This window comes from Antechinus flavipes, chromosome 3 (assembly GCF_016432865.1).
Source record: "Antechinus flavipes isolate AdamAnt ecotype Samford, QLD, Australia chromosome 3, AdamAnt_v2, whole genome shotgun sequence".
NCBI classification, from domain to species: domain Eukaryota; kingdom Metazoa; phylum Chordata; class Mammalia; order Dasyuromorphia; family Dasyuridae; genus Antechinus; species Antechinus flavipes.
Genome location: NC_067400.1, coordinates 117,356,369 through 117,382,641, shown reverse-complemented (window position 1 = coordinate 117,382,641; position 26,273 = coordinate 117,356,369). Strand labels below are relative to the sequence as shown.

General features: G+C 34.5%; 2 protein-coding genes across 3 annotated transcripts in view; both read right to left on the bottom strand.

Moving 5' to 3' along the window:
• The window catches only part of KLF5 (KLF transcription factor 5), a 77,061-nt gene extending 69,815 nt beyond the window's left edge, over positions 1 to 7,246 (bottom strand). The window contains exon 1 of the mRNA XM_051983921.1: positions 7,227 to 7,246. The gene's annotated coding sequence lies outside the window, so the exon portion shown is untranslated. The remainder of the gene's footprint in view (positions 1 to 7,226) is intronic.
• A 4,705-nt stretch (positions 7,247 to 11,951) lies between these two features.
• Positions 11,952 to 26,273, bottom strand: part of PIBF1 (progesterone immunomodulatory binding factor 1) — a 294,559-nt gene continuing 280,237 nt past the window's right edge. For both annotated transcript variants that reach the window (XM_051983913.1, XM_051983912.1), the window contains one exon: positions 11,952 to 12,247. In XM_051983913.1, the coding sequence (XP_051839873.1) occupies positions 12,194 to 12,247 (54 nt within the window). In that variant the 3' untranslated portion in view covers positions 11,952 to 12,193. The remainder of the gene's footprint in view (positions 12,248 to 26,273) is intronic.

Genomic DNA, 26,273 nt, shown 5'->3' with positions numbered 1-26,273 from the left:
ATTTTTGCTTTAGCTTGATCTGAGATCAGGATGGCTACCCCTGCTTTTTTGACTTCACCTGAAGCATAGTAGATTTTGCTCCAACCTTTTACCTTTAACCTGCATGTATCTCCCCGCTTCAGGTGTGTTTCCTGTAAACAACATATTGTAGGATTCTGGCTTTTAATCCATTCTGCTAACCGCTTCCTCTTTATGGGGGAGTTTACCCCGTTCATGTTTATGGTTAGAATGTGTACAAAAACTTTTTAACTTAATATAATCAAAATTAAGTAAGATTTTTATATCCAATTGAATGTGTATGTTATTTCTTCTTTTTGTTAGTTGTAATGACAGTGAGGTTTGTCTACCATCCCTGTTCTTCTCTTCCATGATAACAGCTCTTTCATGGCTCTTTTATGTGGAATAATTTTCCTCATTCAATCTCCTTCCATTTTCTTCCTGTGCAATTTTCTTTCTCAATTATTTATTTATTTTTTCGGGAGAGGGGGACATCATCTCATTAAAGTCATAAATATTAACACCTTCTGTCTATAAATAATCTATCTAATTGCTTTTATAGTAATAAAGTTATGAGTTACAAATATTATCTTGCCATATTGAAATATAAACAGCTTAATCTTGTTGAATTTATTATTTTTTTCTTTGTTGTTTCTTTTTTACCTTTTTATGTTTCCCTTGAGTCTTGTATCTGGAGGTCAAGGTTTTAATTAGAAGTGTTTGAAAGTCCTTTATTTCATTAAATATCCATTTCCTGCCCTGAAAGAGATTAAATTTTGCTGAGTAGGTGATTCTTGGTTGTAATCCTAACTCCTTTGTCTTTTGGTATGTTATATCATAAGTCCTCCAGTTCTTTAATGTGGAAGCTACCAAATCCTGTGTAATACTGACTGTAGTTCCATATATTTGAACTGTTTCTTTTTGGTTGCTTGGAATTTTCCTTCTTTGATCTTTGAACTTTGAGCTGGGAGTTTTTATTTTGTGATCTCTTTCAGGTGGTTATTGGTATAGTCTTTCAATTTCTATTTTGCCCTCCAGTACTAATATTTCAGGGAAGTTTTCTTTGATAATTTTAGGCCTTTTTTTTTTTTTTTAAATGTCTTTCATGTAGTTCAATAATTCCTATAATTTCTCTTCTAGATCTGTTTTTCCCCCCTGAGGTGATTGGGGTTAAATGACTTGCCCAAAGTCACACAGCTAGGAAGTGTTAAGGATCTGAGACCAGATTTGAATTCAAGTCATCCTGACTTCAGGGCTAGTAGTCTAATCCATTATGCCAGATAGCTCTATTTTTTTGGTCAGTTATATTTCCAGTAAGAAATTGCACATTTTCTTTTCTTTTTTCTCCTTTTTAATTTGTTCTGAGTTTCTGCAAGCATCATTACTTTCTACTTCTTCAGTTTTATTTTTTAAAGAATCCTTCAGGGAGCTTTTTTTTTAACTTCCTTTCCCATTTGGCTTTTTTTTTTTTTTTTTTTTTTTTTGAGTTACTTTCCTCAGCAAATTTTTGCCTATCTTTTCCCATGTTATTTTTCTATCATTCTCTTTCATTATTCCCATTTCTTTTCCCAATTTTTCTTCTACTTCTTTAATTTGCTTTTAAATACCTTTTAAAAATGCTCTATATCCACCATTAATTAGAGAAATACAAATGAAGACAATTTTGAAGTACTTCTTCACACCTCTCAGATTCTCTAAATTGATAGGAAAAATAATAAATGTTGGAGCAGATGTGGGAAAACTGGAACATTAATGCATTGTTGTTGAAGTTGTGAAATGATCTAACCATTCTGGAGTTCTATGGAACTATGCTCAAAGGGCTATCAAATTGTGATCCAGCAGTGTCTCTACTGGGTCTGTATCTCAAAGTGATCATAAAAAGAAGGAAAAGGACCTACGTATGTATAAATTTTGTAGCAGTTTTTCTTTTTGTTGTGGCAAGGAACTGGAAATTCAGTGGATGCCCATCAATTAGGAAATGGCTGAGTAAGTTATGGTATATGAAGGTAATAAAATATTATTGGTCTATAAGAAATGATGAACAGGTTGATTTCAGAAAAGACTGAAAAGATCTACATGAACTGACGCTGAGTGAAGTGAGCACAGAACTAAATAAACCATGTAAACAGTAATAACAAGATTATGTGATGATCAACTATGATGGACTTGGGTTTTTTCAGCAATCATGTGAGTCAACACAATTCTAAATAGATTTGGGGTGGAAAATGCCCTTCCTATTCAGAGAGAGAACCATGAAGAATGAATGTGGATTAAAGCATAGTATTTTCACCTTTTTTGTTTGTTCGGTTCTTTATTTCTTGTTTTTTTTTTTTTTTCTCTTTTGTGTTGGAATCCTTACAAACTGCTAACTAATTAGAGTTGATCTAATCTTACAAGAAGATTTTGGCCAGAACCTGAAACAAGGTACTAAGTAGAACTAAGTAGTACAATGCTTGTGTTTACACCTTTGTGTTCACACCTCCCATAGTGCTCTCTGGCCCAAAGAGCTTTAAGGGAGGTGTGAATTCCCAAAGTTACAAAGTTTACTTTGTGAAGCTGGCATACTTGTGAACTCCAATGAGTAAAGGTGCAAACACAAGCATTGTACTAATTAGTTCTACTTAGTACCTTGTTTCAGGTTCTGCCCAAAACATCTTCTTGTAAGATTAGATCAACTCTAATTAGTTAGCAGTTTGTAAGGATTCCAACACTTTTGGTCTGAATTTTCTTCTATAATATGGAAATATGTTTAGAAGAATTGCACATGTTTAACTTATATTGGATTGCATGCTCACTAGGGGAAGAGAGGAGGGAGAGAGAGTGAAAACTTTGGAATACAAGGTTTTGCCAAGAATATTTGCATGTATTTAGAAAAATAAAATACTATTAAAATTTTTTTAAAATAGAAAAGAATTGCATACATTTAACCTATAAAAAAAGAATATGAAAGGTAATATAGATTTGGGTTTTCAAACCAAAAAAAATTCTTTTCAAGCTCTTTCAGGAATTCTTTTTGGGACTGGGACCAAATTACATTTTTCTTTGAGGCTTCACATAATAGTCATTTTGACACTAATATCTTCTGCTAAGTTTATGCTCTGATGGTCCTTTATCGCTATATTAACATTTTATGGTCAAGCTCCTTTTTTTGTTTTGTTTTGGGTTTTTTGTTTATTTTTCCATTATCTTTCAAAATTACTTGGTGTTTTTATGTGAGAATTGGACTCTGGCCCTGCTCTGTCCTAAGCTTTTTGTGTCAGGGCTCTGGGTCTTCCTGCTGGCTTTCACTGGGCTTCCAGGTTTAGTACTTGCTTTCTCTGAAGGATAGGTTTTCCTATATGGGATAGATAAATTGACTTCCCTAGGTGTGAGTTATGGCTGTTGGCTTGCTCCAGGGATGGGGTCCTGTTGCTGCATTGCTATGGAAACAAAGTGTTTCTGCTAGTAGGCCCCTTGGGCAGAGTCTTGCTGTTGTCCTCCTCCAGGGCAGTGTTTCACTACTGGTCAGCAACAAGGTCAAGGCCTGGCTGGTGGCTTGCCCTGGGATTGGGGACACTAGAGTAGGACCTGATTGTACTGCACAGACTTCTCTACAAGGATTTGTGAGAGAGTGAGATCTTGCTGATGGATTGCCCCAGGCTGGGGGCCTGCTGCAAGGCCTCTGCTGTGAGGTTGGCTAGGGCTGTTGCTTCCCACCCAGAAAGACAACTTTCTGCTGGGCTGGTAAGCTGCTTCTCTGTTCCTAGATCAATTCTGAGGCAGCTTTCCTAGTCGTTTGGAAAGGATTTTGGGAGGACTTCAGAGGGTTCTTTCTTCACTTTGTCATTTTGGCATGAATGAATATTCCTTTTTCATAAACAATGTTACTCCCTCTTCCTTTAATCTATTACTTTTCTTTTTTTAATAACATATATCCTACATTTTTTATCACTTCACGTTTCTGTGATATTCATGAGGTCAAATTTCCCATCTTGCATTAGTATTTCTAGCTTATATTGTTGTTGCTTAAACTTTATTCTTTCATTCAAAGACTATTGAGGTCATGGGTCTGTGTCTTAATGATTACTATTATTATTATTATTATTTTTTGTTTTGGACCTCATTTTCTGTGAATTTGCGGATGTTTTAACTGATTTTCATCTTTTACTGTTACCTATCCTTTGTCATATCTAGCTTAGGGAATGTTCTCACCATTTTATTTCAAAGCCCTTTTAATTAAGAGTTGCAGTATGCTAGGGAAGTATATTATTACTAGTCTTCATTAGTAGGTTTATTCCATGACCAGCTAGGAATATTTGATTTCTATATTTTAAGTGACATCAGATTTTTCTTTTAGAGTCCATAGTCTTAGACAAATAGTCACATAACACAATGACTTTTGGGACATCATGTAAACTTCTTAAATGATTTGTTTTTTCCTTTTCTATCATCTATGCCCTTTTGGTTTTCGATTCCTTTCCCAAGGCTTTGTAATCTTGGGCAAAATTTAACATTTTATCTGCTGCCAGATAATGTGCAAATGAAGAATACAGTTGACCATTTATTAGTCAAGAAGTATTTAAGTGTTTACTAAATGTATTAATCATTATTCCAATCTGCAATAATAATAAAAAAAGTCCTTTTCAAGAAGCTTATATTCTAATGGAGGAGGAGGCTTTGTGTAGAAAGTAGTGAGTTTAGACCTAAAGAAATAAAGAAGACATACATTCCAGGCATGGGGACAGAGATAGGGAGAGGGAAAATGGAATGGCTTATGTGTAGGATAGAGGTTAATCCAGTATGATTGGATCAAAAAATGTGAGTAGGAGAGTAATATTAAAAGGCTGGAAAGGTATAAAAGAGCCAGATTGTGAAGAGGTTTAAATGTCAAACAGAGGAGTTTATACTTGATTCTAAAGGAAACAGATAAATGCTGGAGTTTAGTGAGCAGGGGAATGGTTAGATCTATGCTTAATCTCTGAGGAGATTCTATGGAGTACGTTGTATGTGTGTCTTGAATCTGGGGACCAAAGAGACTATAACAGTAATCCAGGCAATAGTAACAGGGCCTGAACAAAAGTGGTAACTATTAGTGGAGATAAGGGGGAGGGGGTGGTGGTGAAGAGTTAAGAATAAACTTGGGTCACTGGAACAATAATCAACAAAAAGTAGAGAATATTAGTGATTTCTCAGATTATGAAGGTCCATCAAGCAATATTTTTGTCCAGTATGTCAGTCTGTGGGTTATTATCTCTGGTGGTTACAAAGAAATGTGTTCAAGATACGATTCCTATGGTTAGGGAATTTGCATCTGGTTGGAGAAGAGAGGAGCGATACACATATAAAAACACACTAACAAATCCAGTATTATATGATAAAGGTCAAAGGCAGTGTGGATAGTGTAGACATATCTTTTTCTAGTCCTGTTTCAAAATAGGCCAAGGTCAGTTTGAGCTAGCAGTCAGAAAAAGCTTTATATAAAGGAGAAGGTAGCAGAACCTTAAAGTTTTGACAAGATGAAAAAGGGTAGATAGGAAAGGGACATTCAACCCATGAAGAAAGAATAGTTCTTTGAAAATCAGGAAAGTAAAAATTCCCAGGCTATTCCTTGCCAATTGTGAATGGATCAACTAGTTTGCACAGAAAGCTGGGCTGGTGTGAAGTAATAATAGCTAATGTTTATAATAGCACTTAAAGGTTTGTAAGGTATTTAACATACATTATCTCATTTGATCCTAGCAACATATTTTTATCTCCATTTTATATCTGGGAAAACTTGGGCTGGATGACACAGCTTTTTTAAGTGTCTGGTGTAGGATTTGAAGCTGGTTTTCCTAACTCAAAATCCTGCATTCTCTCTATTTTGGTAGGCTGACCTTTGTAGAGACATAGGGTTAGAAACCCAGGTTGATGATAGATTGTGGAAGGCCTTAAATAGATAGGTTATAACATTTGGTTTTAATCCTGAGGGCAATAGGGAAGTTTGAGGGGCAGGGTAAGAACATGACCTGAGCTGTACATTAAGAAGTTTAATCAGGTAGTTTGTATGTAGTCTAGATTAGAGCAGGGTGAGACTGAAGGCAATGAGAAAAGTTAAGAGGTTGTTGCATCATGAGGACATGAAGAGATAAAGGGCTTCACTAGGTTTTCACTTTAAAAATTGAGCAAATTTTAAACTTGTAGGGATTAAGGCCCTATCAGAAGTGAGATTTCTCTGGTTGCCAGGATAGGGAATTATAGTCAACTAGTTAACCAGTAACCTTTAGTCAAGATTTTGCTAATATGAAAAAATCGTTGCTGGAAAGCCAAAGATTAAATAATACTAGATTCAAATATATATGTACCCAAATTCTTAAATTTGACTCAAAGAAAAATTTCAACATTTTAGCATTCCTCATTTGTTTTTTCATCACAAACTTCTCACCTTGGCTCCCCTCACTCCAAACAGAACAAAAAACTCTCCCAACTAAACAGTTACTAACATTTACATAGTATTTGAAAGTTTGCAAAGCACTTTACATATGTTATCTCATTTGATTCTCACGAAAAACTCTCTGAGGAAGGACTATTTTACAATTGAGGAAACTGATGAAGAGATTAAGTAATTGCCACTTGGAGGCAGGAGTCCAACTGGGGTCCTTTGAACTCCAAGTTCAGCATACCTCTTCCCTTTGGCCATTCAGGCTTGAGTTTTCTTGGTTGTGTCCCATTTGGGGTTTTTCTTGACAAAGCTATTGAAGTGTGGTTTGCCATTTTTCCAAGGCTTTGCCCTGGTGATGAAAAATTATCGGTGTTTTGATATTTTGACTATGTTAATGATTGAATTTGATCGATTGTGTGACCTAATCAATCATTTATATAAAAGTCCATCCCCCTTCCCCGGGGCCTTCCCAAGATCTAATTCAATCATAATAAATGAGTAGATGGAGAAAGGACAATGGGCCCTGATCAAAATTTTACTTCTCTTAATTACATTGAAAGTTTTAAATGGCAACTAGATGACCTGGAATTAAGAAAACCTGAGTCAAATCTAGTCTCAGCCACTTGTTGGTTGTGTGACCCTGGACAATTCACTTAAAACTGTTTGCCTTAGTTTTTTCATCCGTAGAATGACCTGGAGAAGGAAATGGGAAATCACTGCACTAACTTTGCTAAGAAAATCCCAAATGGGGATCAGAGTGAGACATGACTGAAAAATGACTGAACAACATGATGACAGAAAATCAACAGATAATAAGAAGGTAACATACTTGAGTTCTCTTCTTGGCTCCACTAATATCTCTGCAACCTAGAAGAAGTCAGATTCTGAGTTTCTTCTTCTATAAAATAATGGCAAACTATTCCAATATCTTTGCCAGGAAAACCCCAAATGAGGTCACAAAGAGACTGAAATGACTGAATAACAACAAAAGGTTAAACTTTGAGTCTACAAGCTCAGTGCTAGCAGTACATTGCAGTCTTACAGGGCAGTTGAAAATCTACAATCATGAGGATTTAATAGCAGCCAAGAATACCAAAGGAAAAAGATGTATTTATGCTCTGGTCAGATCTTATTTGGACTATTCTGTTTCACTGTGAGTATCATAATTTAGAAAAACTATTGACAGGGGACCAGGATTGTTAGGAACTAGAAATCAGGTCATCTGAAAATGGGAAGAATTGGAAAATTTTAGGTTATAGAAGTCTTAGGACCTATAGGCTACCCAAGTGACAGACCAAGCTGAAATAATGATTTTAAAAAGTTTAATCATGAAGATGATCAGGAAATGGTGCCCTGCTTACCATAGCCCATATGTTTTCCTTTTTCGTTTCTCTTATTAGGACTGTGATAGTTTGCTTAGATTTCTTGGGGAAATCCTATCAAAACATATCAATAATAATGAATAAATCAAGATGCTTTTAACCAGATATAGATTGAGACCCAAGGTAAGAAAAGAGATTAAGTTTGCAGAGTGAAAGGCAAATAATGTTTGAAAGCATGATACTTAAAGAGTTCTATGGAAAATGGCCATGCTTGTTATTTAGGATCACATTTTTAATGCTAGTGACATTTTGACTGCACATGTTCAGAACATAACATTAAAAACTTGCTTAATTATAGCACTAACAAGGCTGACATTCAGGGAGGAACATATGCTATGAACTAAAGGTTTGGGGATATGAATTTAATTTTAGTCAATCTTACAAGTGTCTAATTGTTCTTTAGTTGTTAATGAGAAGATGAAATTACCATTATTATTGTGGATAAAAATTATATTAAGCAAATATCTGAGAAGTGTGGCATAGGGAATCATAGAAGACCTGGCTACAAGTTTTATCTGACATATACTTCCTATGTGACTCTGGGCAAATCATTAACATCTTTTGTTCTTGGGTTGTTGTTTTTCCATCATGTCAGACCCTTTATGGATGCATTTGGTGTTTTCTTGGCAGAGATACTCCAGTGGTTTGCCATTTCCTTCTCCAGCTCGTTTTATAGATGAGGAAACTGAGGCAAATAAAGTTAAGTGAGTTGCCTAGAGTCAAACACTTAGTATGTGTCTGGAGTGGGATTTGAATTCAGGAAGGATGAGTCTTACTGAGTCTAGAATTGACACTCCACTGCACCACCTAGCTGCTGCATCCCAATGATAGCTTTCTGGCTGTATGGATAAGAAAGGCAGAACAAATCCTTTGGATCACTTAACTACCCCACTAAACCTTTTAGGGATATTACAAGTTGCAAATTATTGTTGATCTATATTGATAGAGGAAATTTCTTCTGGAGAAGAGCCCTATACCAATGAAATAACAGGTCTGAACCTTTTTATTGAAAGTTCTTTGATGAATTTCTTTTCTCAGCAATCCATAACTACTCTGAAGAACTTATGAAATATGCTATCCATATTCAGAGAACTGATTTTATCTGAATACAGATTGAAGGATACTCTTTTTTTTTTTTTTAAACTTTGTTTCTTGGTGGTTAGTTTTTTTGGGGGGGGCAATGCCAGTTTTCTTTCACAACATAACTTTCATAGAAATGTTTTGCATAATTTCACATGTGCCTTCTTAAAAGGGGGTGAAGGGAGGGAGGGAGAGAATCTGAAACTCAAAATTTTACATGTAACTGGGAAAATTTAAAAAATACATAATTATTCACATTTTCCTTTTGAGCCTTCCCCTTCCTATCATATATAAAGGGATAAAAAGTACTTAGGTTATTTATCAAAAGGCAGAAACATAAGGCAGTAAGTTATTATGATGATTCAATCAAGAAATTACATGAGAAACCTTAAAAATATCTTAATATATGAATGTAACTAATTTATACTAATTTCTTAAAAACAATTTAAGTGAAGTTATGGCACAAGTAAATTCTTTTGGGGGAACGGGGAAGGTAATTGGGGATAAATGACTTGCCTAGGGTCACATAGGTAGTAAGTGTCTGAGGCTGGATTTGATTTCCAAGTCTTCCTGAGCAGAGCTGGTGCCCTATCCACCGCACCACCCAGGTACCTGGCTTGCTTTTATCTCTGGGTGAAACATTATCTGGAGTTTCTGTAGGGGAAGGGGCTACTTTGCTTTGTTTGTGGGGAGTTAGTTCTTGGGGAGTTAGTTTGTGGGAAGTTAGTGTCTTCTGCAGAAATTGTTGATTGGTAATAAATTATTCAAAAGAGAATCATATTTAATACATTTGAAAACACTTGTGAAATGAAATGGCTTAGGTTCCTTGAAATAATAAAGCAATAATAATAGCCATGCAGCATTTGTATTTTTTTTTAAAGGTCAACAAAGCACTTTACAAATTTTATCTAATTTTATGCTACCAAGAACCCTAGTATGGAGGTACTATTATCAATCATCCTCATTTTATACAGGCTGAATTTGAACTCAGGTTTTCCTGACTCCAGGTCCAGTGCTGTCTCCTCTCACAACACAGCAAAATAATGATAGTGAATGTGACTATTTTTGTTTACCTTTCTTGGTGAATCTCGTTTTTGTTGTTTTTGATGCCTTCAATGACAGTGTCTAGTGAGAGATCATCTTACAAGGGGATAAACTGGGAAGTCCTGTCCTTTTTCGGCCAATAAGTGACCCATGAGAACAAACAGGTCTTGGTCTTTTGCCTTAGTTTGATCTTTCCTCTTAGGTGAAGGTCTCACCTTGAGAGTTTTTAAAGGTCAGACTTATAGTTTTTGCAGCCATCAGAGCTCTGGAGGATCTAAGACTTTAGGGACCCAGCCTGACAGTAGCTGAGACAAGGTTTCATCTCTGACATGAAACATTTTGACTATGAGATCAAAATAACATAGAAAGATATTTTGTAAAGCAATTCTCAGACATTGGACTTCTTAAACTTTTTTCACTTGTGATCCTTTTTCACCCGAGAAATTTTTATGCAATCTTGGTATATTGGTATATAAAACAGGTATACAAATCAAATCATCTACTGATAAGAAATCATAATTTTGTGACTCCCACATTGTTACATAACCCCATATGGGGTTGTAACCTGTGTACAGTTTTAAGAAGCTTTGTAATAGGAGACAATGTGCTTCTAAGGTGGTGGTGGTGGCAAAATACATTTTTGATACGTTTTTGAAATAAATATCCATTTGTGGGAAAAACAAAAGTGAATGAATGGTTTTAATTTTAGATGATAATCCATGACTTTTAAAAAGTGGGAGGATCAGGATAGATGGAGGTGAGATAGCAATTCCATACAGAAAGGAGGAAAGAAAAGGGCAAAGAAGGAAAGCTTTGATGAGCTAGAAAATAGCAGAAAGTTGTAGTGTTATTTGGGCGATAAGGTGGAATGGATTCTGAGCTTCTAAATAACCTGTATTTATTTACTTTTAATACAACAGTCTGTCTCTCTCAGAAACTGAGTAAACTCTGTCTCTTGAATAATTATAAAAAGATTTCTAAGTGTCATGACAGCATCATGTGGATTCAAACCAATGATAAGATGGAGTTTTAAAAGTATGTAGGATTGACGGGTCTTTCCCCTACTTTAAGTGGAATTATTAGTTTTTATTTCCTAATCTAGTTTTAATGAATTATAAGACACTTGTAAGACACTTCTAATATGAATCTCAGACAAAAAACTTTTATGTGATTTTGCTGCAGACTTATGGTATATCCAATTTAAATCTATTGTAGCAAAACTATACCCAAGAACAACTTTTTTGGTCTCTCCCTGTACCTTACTCTGAAGCATGGTTTACTTTCAAAGTAAAAATTCAAATATATCTATATCTATATATTTATAGTTTTTTGTTGAGGCAGTTGGGGTTAAGTGACTTGCCCAGGATCTCACAGCTAGAGAGTGTTAAGTGTCTGTGGGAAGATTCGAACTCAGGTTCTCCTGACTTCAGGGCTGGTGTTCTATCCACTGCACCATCTAACTGCCCAAAAGCAAATATATTTTTAAAACACTCAAGAGAGAAAAATGTTGGTACAAAAAATTAGGAATTAGAGACCATCATGATGATGTTTGATCCAAGAGGTAACTGTGGAATAGTGGATAGAAAATGGAACTTGGAATTTGAGTCTTGATTGGTTATGTAAGCCTGCTTGGGAGAACAAGTGCCTAGTGAGTGCTCTCTGGGCTTCTTAGCCAGGTGATAGTGGAGAGAGGAGTGGACTAGGAGTCAGACACCATTTAAGTGACCCTGGCCAATCAATGCTAACTGTAATTGAAAATAGTCCAAAAATGTATATTGTTCCTTTGTTTCAGTTGTGTCTAACTCTTTTTGTGACCCCTTGGCAAAGATGCTAGAAAGATTTGCCATTTCCCTCTCCAGATCATTTGATAGATTCAATGCCTTGTAAATCTAAAAATATGTTAAATTCTAAATTTATAGGGCCTAGACATTTATAGGACCTGGACGTTAAAAAAAAACAACAACTGATGAATAGAAACACAAATATTTATAAGACATATTCTTTAATGTAAATTAAACAATTATAAAAACTTCCTTTTTATCATAAATAATGGCTAGAAATTATTTTTCTGTATCAAAATAGATAAAAATAAGTATAAAATATTTTTATACTCTATGCAGCTTAATTATTAGAGTGAAATCAACTACTACAATTAAAATTTTAAAATATGGCTAAAATAAATCTCAAAACAATCATTTCAAATGTATAGAGAACATGATTAGGGATATAATGTTTCTCCAGATTAAGTCCTTTCAAAGTGACTGCCAAGATCTGAAGTTCTTCCAAAAAATTATGTCCTTTTTGTCTTCAGTGTCTTAAGCCACTCAGATGGTCCTTTTTTGGTCTGTAAAGTAAAAGAATATGTAAAGTGTGGTCAACTGGATCAGCTAAGAGTTTATAAATAGCTTATATACAGCTAGATTTTCCATGAAATTGTCAAGTTGTGACAGAGTAATAATTATTTGCTTTTCTTAACTTAGAAATACTGACAATTTAATGGCAAAGAGTGAATGCTTATATAACAAGAAGAAAAAATAATATCAACATTTAACAGTAAGTTAACTGTAACTTATTCTACAGAGGTCTGTGTTTTCTGGATCTATTTACCTCTCTCTGAGAATTATACATAAAGGATAAAAGTTACATCAGGAGATGATATTCCTAAAAGCATCTTGTCAATCCCCTGCTCATCAAACTCAGGAGTTCCTTATTAACACTGGGACCAAATCTAGACTGCCATATTGGACATTTCATACCCAAGATTAAGTGATTCCAAGCAGCTAGGTGGGGACTAAATACTGGACTTTAAGGGGCAGGAAGACCCAAGTGCAAATTCTGCCTCCCATACTTTAGTTGTGACTGGAGAAGTTAGTTAACTTCTCTCAACTATAATTTCCTCTTATGAGGTGGTGACTTTGGGGATCTCCAATAGTCCCAGTTCTCAATGTATAGTCTATGATACCTTTCCATACTTATTATACAATCATCCCCTCTATGAACTCTTAAGGGCTAGTAGAACAAGTCACTTCCTTGCTGTTCTTCATTCATAACATCTCCCCTCTTAATCTCATGCCTGTATCTATGTATAATATTACTCTGTCTCTCTTCTTCTCCATACACCAATTAAACTGTTTTGGGGTATATGACATTCCATTTGTGTCTTTTCACAGGATTTGTTATGCTTTTAATACACTTCTTTGTCCTGACATCCATCTTTCAGATTCTTAAGGCTCATTTTTAGGTTTAGTTCAGGTAGTGCCTCCTCTGGAGGTCTTATATAACTTCCCCAATTGTCAATGTCTTTCCCAATTCACCGTATACTTATTTTGTATACCTGGTCTATATTTATCTGTGAACATTTTGTTTTTCACTTGCGGACTGCAAGCTCCTTGAAGACAAGAACTGTTACACTTTAGTATTCTTAATTCCTTAAACATAGGCACAAAATAAATGCTAGATTGGCTGACAATTATATATTTTTTCATTTTTCAATAATTAATTCTATTATACTCTTTGAATCAGCTGTAATTTTTTTTTCCTCTTCAAGTCCTTAGCTATCCCCACTACTCCCATCCCAACTTTAGCAGACAACCTAGCTAACCAGTGCTGTCCATGATGAGCTTCCTCATTTTCCCTTCTCTATACTGCTACTGCATCCAGGGCCATTTCCAGTTGTCCTGATCTACAGCTGACTACTGAACCCAGATGGTTCCAAAGGAGAAAGTGAAGCTGGTGACCTTGCACAGTTCTCCTTCATTCAAATTCAATCCCTTGCATGTCATGGTATCACCTCCCTTGATGTCATGGTCATGTTCTAAAATGAAGTACAAACAACAATGACCTTCTCTATACCACAAAACTTCCATGTATTCATTTAGCTTTTCCTTCTATGTTTTAGTCTCTAAGGAAGAAGACCTTCTCCTTGCCAAGTATGGCCCTCTATTTGTAGCTCTGATTCTCTTTTCTTTTGGATTTGCATGTGTTTATCTCTCTTTTAAGGATAACATTTCTGTCTGAAAATGATATTTCTAAATAAACAAAGATTTCAATCCCCTGCTCCGTAAATGCAAAGCTCATAACTCTACTGGACAGTTAAACTCCAAAGTTGCCCAAAAATAATTGGTGGTATGGTGGAGAAAGCCCTCTCCCCAGAATCCCTTTCTGCCTCATTAGTCACTTTGAGGGGCTAGTCTGCATACTTCTCGTCTTGAGCTGGTCTTGCTGTTACTTTCTTAGAATGCTAAGTGTTATATTATTCCAGAATCTCAAAGGCAGCTCAAGCTGCAAACCTGCAAACTTTCAGTGTTCCCAAATTAGTCTAATGTAAGGCAAAGCCTGTTTGCTACTTTTCCCTTTCTCTCTTGACCTGTTTCCTTCCCTTCATCAAGTTGAACACTGCAAATTCTGGTTTGGATCTTAACAACATGCCTGTGGGCTTGCTCTATTTGGAATTCCAGTAGATTGTGGCTGAGTATGACAGAACTCAAAAGTTTTCCTTTCATCTGGGATTCCCCTGCTGGTTACTGCTCTGCAGACTTCAGAAATAACTGGAGCTGAGAGCCTGCTCTGCTCCTAAGTCTGAGCTACATAGATGGTGCTTGGTTGTTTTTTGGCTTGGTACACATGACTCTCTTCTGCCTGGATCTAAGACTAGAGCTAGGTGTACTGACAAAGTAAAGTACCCCTAATAGTTACTATTCCTGAAACCCACACAAGTCAGAGCTCTTCTATGCTGGATCTGTGACTTCTTGTCCTAGTTGCAGCCTTTCCTTGCATCGTTTATACTGCAGAGAGCCTGCTGCCCAGAATTCACATATCTCTTTTTCACTATGCCACCCTGTCCTGGAAAAAAGACTCATGGTGATTTTTTTTCTTGTATTTCCAAATCATGAAATCCAAGTCTGGTGTGTTTTCTAGATCTATGGAGACTACTTGGGTGGGTGAAGGAAATGTTTGGAGAGACACTCATTGTAATTCTTCCTGCTACTCTGCCATGTTGGCTTTGTCTCCTACAAGCATTTATTTTTCTCTCTCCTACCAACCCCACCATTGAAGGAAAAAAAAAAAAGGAAAAAAACCACGCTCCTTTATTACCATTATTTATAGTCACATAAAATGTTGACTGAATCCAACTCCATTTGTATGTGGGTGGGGTGCAGCAGTTAAATTTTTATTAGTTAACAGTACCTCTTTCTAACAAAACATTGAGTTAGATTATCTTAAACTCTTGTTATTTGTAGGTCCTTTACTTACTATATTGCTAGTTGCTAAAGTTTAACAATAATAAGGTAGGCCCTTTTGGCTCTAGTCTTAATTATAGCTTGATAGGTACAAGAATACAGTGTCAGTACCTCTTAAAATGCTTTCCCCTCTCTCCCCCTCCCTGATCCAAATAGGCAGAGTGTGAAAAGAATAATGAAACAAATCACATATATTATCACCTGAATTTTAGCTTGATGATTCTTTAGGCTCTTTGAACACTACAGTTTCTTCTTCATATTACATTATTTGCTCTGTATATCCAATGAAATGGTGATTTATTTAATACATTTTTTCTTTGATATATCTCACCAGCTATGAATAATTTTAACTTTTAACTGGAGGTTTACTGTTTTTTTCCTCCCTCTCTCTCCTGACCCAGTTCACTGTCTCTAATTATTTAAGAATAACAGAAAATCCAATATATGGAGTTTTTTCCCCTTAAACATAATACCTCCAAATTAGTTTTTTTTTCCTTTTAAATCTGCTATTAATAGTAGGAATTTATGTTGGATGGATGAAATGGTAAAGGATAATAGTTTAATTTTGTTAACACCTCTTTATAATTATTATATTAACGTGTAGTTTCATAAAGGGACATTATAAATCCAAAAAGTTTAACAGGTAGTCAATACATTTAAATCATAAATCTAGAGCTGGAAAGAAGCTTGTTGTTGTTCAATCATTTTAGTTGTGTATGAATTTTATAACCCCATTCTGGTTTTCTTGGTAAAGATATTGAAGTAGTTTGTCATTTCCTTCTCCAGCTCACTTTCACAGACAAGGAACTGGATGACACAGTTAGTCAGTGTCTGAAGCCAGATTTAAACTCAAGAATTTGAGTCTTCCTGATTCCAGGCCCAATGCTCTATCCATCAGTCATCTAGCTGCTAATTATTCAGTAGTCAAAGCATTCTAATTATTAAAAGAGCACATTCATTTTATTTGTAATATTTTATAGATGCCTTATCCTTTATTTCAGTCATTTCCTTCAATATCCCTTTCTTAATAACAATGAATTCTCTTTCATAACAAAACACAATTTAGCAAACTGACAAAATAAAAATGACTGTGACAGTATGCCTAACAATATTCTTCTGTGGTACCATGCCTCTTCAAAGAAGTGGGTTCATTATTCCTTCTCTGGGACCAAGACTGATCATTAAAGTTAATTTGAATCTGGCTCTCTTGAATATAAATCTTAATTTATAAGTCAAGAGATATGCTGCTCTCCAGGTTCATATCTCTTTTGGTATCAGTTAATACACATCTTCCCATGTTTTCTTGAATTCTTTATATTTGCCATTTTCATGGCATAATGGTATTTCATTACATTAACATGTCATTGTTCAGCCATTCCTTGATCAGTGGGCACTCCCCATTCCTTCTGTTTTTTTTCTTGCACCCCTCTCCCCCCCAAAAAAAAGCTATTTGGTCAAATCAAGAAGAACTAATCTTAAGGACAAAGACATTTCTTTTTTGTTTTCTAATGTCTCCCTCTTAGGACAGTGTTTTGCACATGGGAGGTTTTCAAAGAATGTTTGCTGAACTTAATTTAACTGAATAAAATAAAGTGATTAACATCTTCTATGAGCAAGGTACCAAGTTTTACTGGGATAAAGACAGTTCATTAACCTCTACTAGTGTTGGATGAAATATCACTGCAAGATCATGAAATGCATGCTCAAAACTTTCTGATAACTAATTTATGTTCTCAATTACTTTATTACCTTATATTTCAATATTTTACAAAATAGAATACAGGTGCTTTCTGAATATAAATAATTAAGACGTAAAATGCAGGCATAAAATGAAAAAAAATATATTTCAAGTATCTTGATATTAGGGCATGAGTCCTCTCTAAAGTTACCATGACTGTTCTTAACTTTGGGAATTATAAATTAATTTTCAGGTACAAATTAAATTTATATAAACTTTAATAGTGTGAGATAAGTATCTCAAATCTGAGTTACCCATGAATAAACTGAATATTAAAGTTCTAGGCTGAGAGGCCAGACTCTAGAATCTTGATTGACCCTACTAAGGTACAACTCTCTTAAAGATCTGGCTTGAAATCAAAGCCAGCCTTAGCCATATTATTATTATTATATCAAAGATAATTTGCCCAATAATTGAAAACTTTTCTCAATCAAATTTTTATAAAAATAAGAAACAAAATTGTTACTCTCTCATATTAGCAAATGTTAATGAGTGGTAAAGTGACCAAAGGTCAGGTGGAAAGGAAGAAAAGATAAAATAGAAAGCCCACACTAGATAGTATGCTCTTATCAACAGAATTTCAAAAGGGAGAAAGGCAGACTAGAAAATGTTTTACTATATCAAAATATTTCCACTTAATTTTAAGTTAATCTATATAGCTTTATTTGTCTTTGTTCCTAGATAATCTAAATTGTTTTGGAAAATGATATGTATATTCCATTAAGTTTAAATGATTTAAAAATTGTTCTTTACCCCTACCCCTAACACAAATCATACAATAGTAGAGACAAACTTCTAGATATCCTATTTGCCCACAGGAGACAGGATATACCTCTTCTGTACATATATATCCCACATAAAATACTCTAAGACTTTGCTCTGACCAATTTTATCTTAAAAACAATTTGTTAATAATATATCCAAACTCACTTGGCTCTTTTCAACAAAGATGTGATTCAAGGCAATTCCAATAGACTTGTGATAGAAAGAGCCATCTGCATCCAGAGAGAGGACTATGGAGACTGAGGGTGGATCACAGCATGGTATTTTCATCTTTTTTTGTTGTTTAATTGTTTTTTTCTTCTTCTCCACTTTTGATCTGATTGTGTGTGGGTGTGGGTGTGCGCGGCGCAACATGATAAATGTGGAAATATGTTCAGAAGAATTGTACATGTTTAACCTATACTGGATTGTTTGCTGTCTAGGGGAAGTGAGAAGTGGGGAGGGAGGGAGAAAAATTTGGATCACAAACTATCTTTGCATGTATATATCCAAATTCTACATAACTCTTACTAAATCCCACTGTAATGCTTTTCTGGATAGTTTCTGTCTGTCTTCTAGTCCTTCTATCTCCATCCTCATCTTATTTCCCCTTTATATATTATATAAAGGAATTATAAAGGAATTAGTTGTCCCTCTCTGATGTTTAATATGTTTTAACAGAGCCTACTAAAGAAATTGTACGTATAGACATTGTGGAATTATTATTTCCTATATCCTCACTAGACTCTAAGGCTATTTTTTATTTTGCTGCCCATATTCCACTTTGAGCAACGAGCTGCCAGTAAGTATATATTTAGGAGAGAAGTGGGAGGGCCACAGGCAATATTATGAGCCAAGGACTGCATACCATTTTGGAATAGGGTAAGGTAGCAGAAGCAGTGCTAAAGACAGACATAATACTATAAGAAGCTAATGTAAGGGTCCCAAAAAATGATCAGGTTGTTCCAGGTTATAGGGGGAAGTTGAAGAGGGCATGAAGTAAAGAGCCAGAATACCTTGCGGTCACTGTAGGATGCAAAGTGAATAGGCTGCAGGGAAAGAGGTAAATATGGCTGAAGGGAAAAGAATGAGCCAGAATTGCAGAAGTAGCAATAGTTACAATCTGTTTCTTTTTAAACCATAGCATTTCTTCCAGTGGGATATTTTAATTTAGCTATCAGTCCAAATTACAAGACTTTTAACAACTCTGAATACAGCTAAAGCAGAGCAGGAAAAAACTGAGTTTTGTAACTCATATGGTTATGCAAATAGTCTAAGAAATAAGTCTACTAGTTTGTTTCATTGAGAATTTGTGATTGTGAATTGTGACACAAGAATTTATTATAGCTTTTCCATAATAATATATTTAGATTTTAGCTTTCAGTAAAGTACATAATTAGCAAATCATTTCAGTCAAGGGACCTGGAAACAAATTATAAATGTTACCAGGCCATAACTTAGAAAACTATTATGGACTGGGGTAGAGCCAAGATAGTGGAGAAAAGGGAGATATTTGTCTGTTCTATCCTCCAAAGTCCTTCAAAAATACCTTCAAATAATGCCCTAAGATAAATTCTGGAAGGGCAGAATCCACAAAAGGACGGGGTGAAACAATTTTCCAGCCCAAGACAACTTAGAAAGTTAGGAGAAAAGGTTTGTTGTACCAGCGTTAAGAGTAGAGTGCAATCTAGTATAGGCTAACCATAGCCTGGCCCCAGTAAACTGGGAGCAGACCTTGAGAAGGACTGAATCAAGAGTAGTAATGGGTACTTCTGAAGCTTATAGCCCACAGATGGTAAAGTGTGTGTGTGTGTGTGTGTGTGTGTGTGTGTGTGTGTGTGTGTGAAAGTGTGTATAAGGGCTGGAGTCAAACAAGTAAATAGAAGTCAATTACAGGAGTCTTTTTGCTGGAAGTGGGAGCAGGATTTTATTGCTTTGCCCATACACAGAACTGGGTCATAGACTTGGGTAGCAGTCCCAGAGCAGGAAAGAGTGCTTGTGGTCATTTAGACACCAGAACACAGGTCAAGAGAGTATTAAATACTTCTCTTCTTAGGTTATACCACCTTGGAAGAACTGAAAACTTAAGAGATGTCTAGAAGTATCTTTGAACATGGCTGCACTACAAAATGTTTGTGGCAGCCTTAAAGAAAAATATGAATTGATCTCAGGCTATAGAAGAGCTCAAAAAGAATTTTTAAAAGTCAAGTAAAAGAAGTTATAGGAAAAATTGAGAAGAGAAATGAGAGTGATGCAAGAAAATAATGAAAAAGTAGTCAATAATTTGGTAAAGGAGGCATCAAAATAAAATCTTAAAAAAACAGAAAAGGTCAAGTGGTAAAAGAGGTAAAAAAAATCCAATAAGAAGAATGCCTTGAAAAGCAGAACTGGATGAATGGAAAAGTATATATTAAAATTCATTGAAGAGAAGGGTTCCTTAAAAAAAAAAAACCCAAAGTTGGCTAAATGGAAAAAGAGACACAATTTCAATGAAGAAAAGTACCTCTTTACTGAATGTGGATCAAAGCATAGTATTTTCACCTTTTTTGGATGGCAATATCGTTTGCTTTTGTTTTTTTCTCTTGTTTTTTTTTTTTTTTTTTTTTTTTCCTTTTGATCTGATTTTTCCTGCATAACATGATGAATCTAGAAATGTTTAGACAAATTGCACATATTTAACCTATAGTGGATTGTCTACTACTCTGGGGGAAGGAGGGAGAAAAATTTAGAACACAAGGGTTTTGCAAAGGTGAATGTTGAAAACTATCTTTGTGAGTGTTCCAAATCACTATTGATCAGAGAAATGCAAATTAAGACAACTCTGAGATACCACTACATACCTATCAGATTGGCTAAGATGACAGGAAAAAATAATGATGAATGTTGGAGGGGATGCGGGAAAACTGGGACACTGATGGTGGAGTTGTGAACGAATCCAACCATTCTGGAGAGCAATCTGGAATTATGCCCCAAAAGTTATCAAACTGCGCATACCCTTTGATCCAGCAGTGCTACTACTGGGCTTATACCCCAAAGAGATACTAAAGAAGTGAAAGGGACCTGTATGTGCCAAAATGTTTGTGGCAGCCCTGTTTGTAGTGGCTAGAAACTGGAAATTGAATGGATGCCCATCAATTGGAGAATGGCTGGGTAAATTGTGGTATATGAATGTTATGGAATATTATTGTTCTGTAAGGAATGACCAGCGGGATGAATACAGAGAGGCTTGGAGAGACTTACATGAACTGATGCTAAGTGAAATGAGCAGAACCAGGAGATCATTATATACCTCAACAATGATACTGTAGGAGGATGTATTCTGATGGAAGTGGATCTCTTTGACAAAGAGAAGATCTAACTCAGTTTCAACTGATCAATGACGGACAGAAGCAGCTACACCCAAAGAAGGAACACTGGGAAATGAATGTAAACTGTTTGCATTTTTGTTTTTCTTCCTGGGTTATTTTTACCTTCTGAATCCAATTCTTCCTGTGCAACAAGAGAACTGTTCAGTTCTACACACATATATTGTATCTAGGATATACTGTTACATATTTAACATGTGTAGGACTGCTTGGGAGAGGGGGTGGAGGGAGGGAGGGGAAAAGTAGGAACAGAAGTGAGTGGCAAGGGATAATGTTGTAAAAAATTACCCAGGCATGGGTTCTGTCAATAAAAAGTTATAATTATGAAAAACAACTATCTTTGCATATATTTGGAAAAATAAAAGCTGTAGTTAAAAAAAAAAAGAGTAATCCATAAAAAATAGAATTGGCCAAATGGAAAAGGAGGTACAAAAGCTCATTGAAGAAAATAATTCATCATAAACTAAAATTGATCAAATAAAAACTAATAATTCTATGACACATCAAGAAATAATAAAATAAAACCAAAAGAATGAAAAAATAAAAGACAATGTGAAATATTGAAATATCTCACTGGAAAAATAAGTGACCTGAAAAAACAAATCCAGGAGAGATAATTTAAGAATTATTGGATTACATGAAAGCCATGATCAAAAAAAAAAAAAAAAAAAAAGGCCTAGATACCATCTTTTAAGAAATTATCAAGGAAAGCTGCCTAATATTATAGAACTAGAGAGTAAAATAGAAATGAAAAGAATCTACTAATCACTTCTTGAAATAGAACCCAAAAAGAAAATTCCCAGAAACATCATGTTAGGGATAACACAAAATTTAACAGCTTCTACATTAAAGGACTGGAGGGCTTGGATTATGATATTCCAGAAGACAAAGGAGGTGAAGAGGGTTTGCATGTGTGGTTGAATTGGGAAGGCAATAGTCAGAAGCAAAACATTTTTTGAGAAGGGACAAGATGACTGGAGAGAATAGAATAAATGGGGGAAAATCTAAGATAGAGGAAAATACAGTTAGCAATCATAACACTGAAAAAAATTTTGGAGAAAGTTTCTCTGATGAAGGCCTCTCGAATACAGGGTCAAATTTATAAAAATAAGAGTCATTTCCTAACTGATAAATGATAAAACATATGAAATCAATTTTCTGATGAAGCAAATAAAAGTACTATAGCTATATGAAAAAATGCTCTAAATTACTATTGATTAGAGGAATGCAAATTAAAAAACTCTGAAGTACTACCTTATATCTGTTAGATTGGCTAATAGGACAGAAAAGGAATCTGATGTAGGGGATGTAGGAAACATGAGACAATATACAGTTGGTGGACTTGTGAACTGATTCAACCATTCTGTAGAACAATTTGAAAATCTGCCTCAAGGGCTTTGACCTAGCAATACCACTATTAGGTCTACACACTAAAAGAGGAAAAAAAAAGGAAAAGCACTTGTATATGCAAAAAAATTTATAGCAGCTCTTTTCTGGTCTCAAAGAAATAGAAATTGAGGTGATGACCATCACCTGGGAAATGTCTGAAAAAGTTTTGGATATATGATTATGATAGAATACTATTTACTATAAGAAATGGAAGTGGGCTAGATGTTCTCATAAAAACCTGGAAAGACTTACATGAACTAATACAAGATGAAATGAGTAGAACTAAAACAACATTGTACATAGTACAATGATGATCATATATGAATCATTTAGCTATTTTCATTAATGTAATTTTATTCAAGACAACTCTGAAGGAATTGTGATTAAAAAAAAAAAACCCTATCCATCCCCAGAGAAAGAACTGATGGAGTCTAAATATAGATGATTTTTTTTTAACTTTTATTTTTCTTAACATATTTATTTTGGTTTATGTTTTCTTTTATAGCATGACTAATATGAAAATGTTTTGCATGTCATATATAACATATATATGTATTATATATAAAACTTATATCAAATTGCTTGTCACTCAATGAGAATGACCAACAAAGGAAAGAATTTTAATTTCAATTTTAAAAACAAATGTTGGAAACTATTTTTACATGTAATTAGAAAAAATATATAAAAGAAAACAATTACATATTAATACTTTTTAGTTTATATACAAAATTAAAAATCAAAGATGATAAGATAAAATAAGTCTTTTAGAAAAGGATTTTTCCATTAAACATTAGTTATGAAAACTTGATAAAGATGGAAGATTGCCATTTGCTACCTCCCAGAATAAGTGGATCCACTGAGGCACTGAGACCTTCTCATTTGAGCCACTTTTGGTCAAATCATTCAGAACTTCAGTGTAATCTAAGCTCAATAATGCCAAATTAGGAAGTAAAATTAGGCAGTAATAGATAATATTTGTTTTAGTTCGGTTAGCTAGCTTCTCCAGACACACCAGGAGTGGAATGTCTGGTAAAACAAAGGTAGCAAACATGAAATATGAGGTAGATAAAGAGTATAAAAAAAATAAGAGATCAAAAACAAGTTGGTAAGCTAAAATCAGGAACACAAAAGGTCAGGGTCAAGAAAGATGGGGAAAGCTCTTCAAAGTTAGAGGACTAAAAGGACAGGTAGAGACAGAAAACTAGAGTTCCTTAAATATAAAGTTATCCTTGGGTGGTATCTCTTCTATTATAAATGCTAGGTAGATTAACTCTATGTGAATTGCATGTCTTTGTTTCTACAAGGATCCCTGACATTTAGATTAATGAAAAAAAAAAAAAAAACAACCCAAAACCTTTCTAATTCTAAGAGTTATTATGCATTCAAATATATTATTGAAAAAAATTCTAGAATCTTTTTTGTTAATATCTTTAAAAATAAGATAAATGAGGATAATCATAGCACTTATCCCCCAAAGTTATATTGAGGATGAAATGATAATTGTAAAATGCCTGGAACATTATAAGTGCTATAAAAATGTTACCTGCTCTCTTTATTAATAGGTAAGGAAACCAAAGCAAAACAGGTAAAATGACTTGTCCAAGGTCATACAGCTAGTAATGTCTGAGGTTACATTCAAACTCAGGTCTTCCTGATTCAAATCCCAGTGCTCTATCCATTGCACTACTTAATCTGCCCATGACCAAATATTCGAAGCTGTGATAGCTGTTTTGACATATCTGAAGGGATGCCATTTGGAAGAATGCTTAGAGTTATTCTCTGCAGAGATAAGTAGAACCAGTAAGTAGAAGCTTCAAGAAAGAGTATTTTGGTTCAAATATAAGTCAGAATTTTCTTTGTTTTATAAATAAGTTTTTAATTGATGTTTTCTGTTTCTTATAATCACTACAGGATCTCATATGTCCTCTCTTCTTCCCTAAGAGCCATCTCATATGACAAATGATGTTTTTTTAATAGAGGAAAAAAATCAGCATGACTGATTAATGTACTGATAAAGTAAGAAAATGTGCAATATGTAATACCTATGGATCTCCCACCTCTGTCAAAGGATAGGTTGAGGGTGTCTACTACTTCTTAGTTTGAGTTGTGCTTGATCTTTGTAATTTTGTTACATTTTTATACATTTATAATTTTTGTTACATTTCTTCTGTTTTTTGGGTGTACTGTTCTTTTTTTCTTACATTGTTGTAGTTATATGTGTAATATTTTATAGGTTCTACTTGCATCATTTTGCATTAGTTCATATGGATCTTTCCATGCTTCTCTGTATTCATCACATGAATCATTTCCTATAATGTAATAGAGTACTCCATTAACATTTATGTACCACAATCTATTTAGCCATTCCCCATTTGCTGGGCATCTACATAGTTTCCAATTCCTAGTTAACATAAAAAATACTACTATAAATATTTTGGCATATATGGGGACTTTTCTTTAATTGATGGCTAACTTGAGGCATTAGTCTCAGTAATAAAGTCTCTGGTTCAAAGGGTATAGACTTTTTAGTCACTTTATTTGCATAATTTCAAACTGCTTTGCAAACTTATTATATTACTTTATAGCCCCACCAATAATGTATTAGTGTACCTGTAATCCCACAACCACTTCAATATTGACTACTGCCATTTTTTGTCATTTCCCCCCCAATTTACAGAATATAGGGTGGAATCATGGGATTGCTTTGACTGCATTTATTATTAGTAATATGGAACATTTTTTCCCCATGTGGCTTTAAATACTTTACAATTCTTCTTTGAGAACTGTTTGTTCATATTCTTTGACCATTCATTAGGAATTTACTAGTTTTAAGTATATTTATTAATTACATATGTTGGATAACAATTTATTTGGAAAAATTTGATACAAAGTCCCGTCCCCCATCTACCCCCCTCCCACCCCCCTGATCTGACAACTTAGATACACTTCGTTGTCTATGGAAAAACTTTTCGATTCCAATTAATCAAAATTATCTATTTCGTCTTTTGTAACTGCCCGTTTTTTGTTTGGTTAAGAATGCATTTTTTTATCTGTGGTTGTGAGACGTATACCATCTGTCACAGGATGATATTTAATATTAATGTCAAAATTCCCTTTAGATTATATATTGTGGTGTAAGCTGTTGGTCTAAGCCTAATTTCTGCCAATTCTTTCTAGTTCTTTCCAGTTCTTCTAGTATTTTTTTTTAACCCAAATAGGGAGTTATTCCCTAGGAGGTTTATGTTTTCCACTTTATCAAGCACTTGGGTTTATTGTTTCTAAGTCACCCTTGTCTAGTCTGTTCCATTGATGATCTCTCTATTTTTTAATCAATACCAGATGGTTTTGAAGACTGCTGTTATATAATGTAGTTTGAGTTCTGGAAGTACTATTCTCCCCTTTGTCCTTTATTTCTTTTCATAATTTTCCTTGATTAATTTCTTTGTTCTTAAAATATATTTCTACCAAAAAAATTGTGTTTCTTGTGAGCAAAAGATTGTAGGGTTTTGTTTCCTTATTGAATGTTACTTTTTTCTTTTTTGAAATGTTTAATCCATTCACATTTAAAGTTATAAGAGTTATATTATTTTTCTGTATCTATCTCTAATTTTTTCAAGTCACCATTTTTTGCCTTCTTGCTGTAAGCCATATTTTGTTCCTTCAATTACTTTAGTCTTTTTTTTTTTTTTTTTTTTTTTTTAATGTGGCCTTGTTCTCCCTGGCTCTCTTCCCCTCACACTGATCTTTTTTTGTTAACCTTTTCCCTTTAGAGTTTTGTTTACTAATTCCTCTCTCTTGCTTTTATATGTTTATATATTTCTTCCCCCTCTTTTTTCTTTTCCCTCAGATTTCTCCTTTATTCTTCTTCCTTTCAGC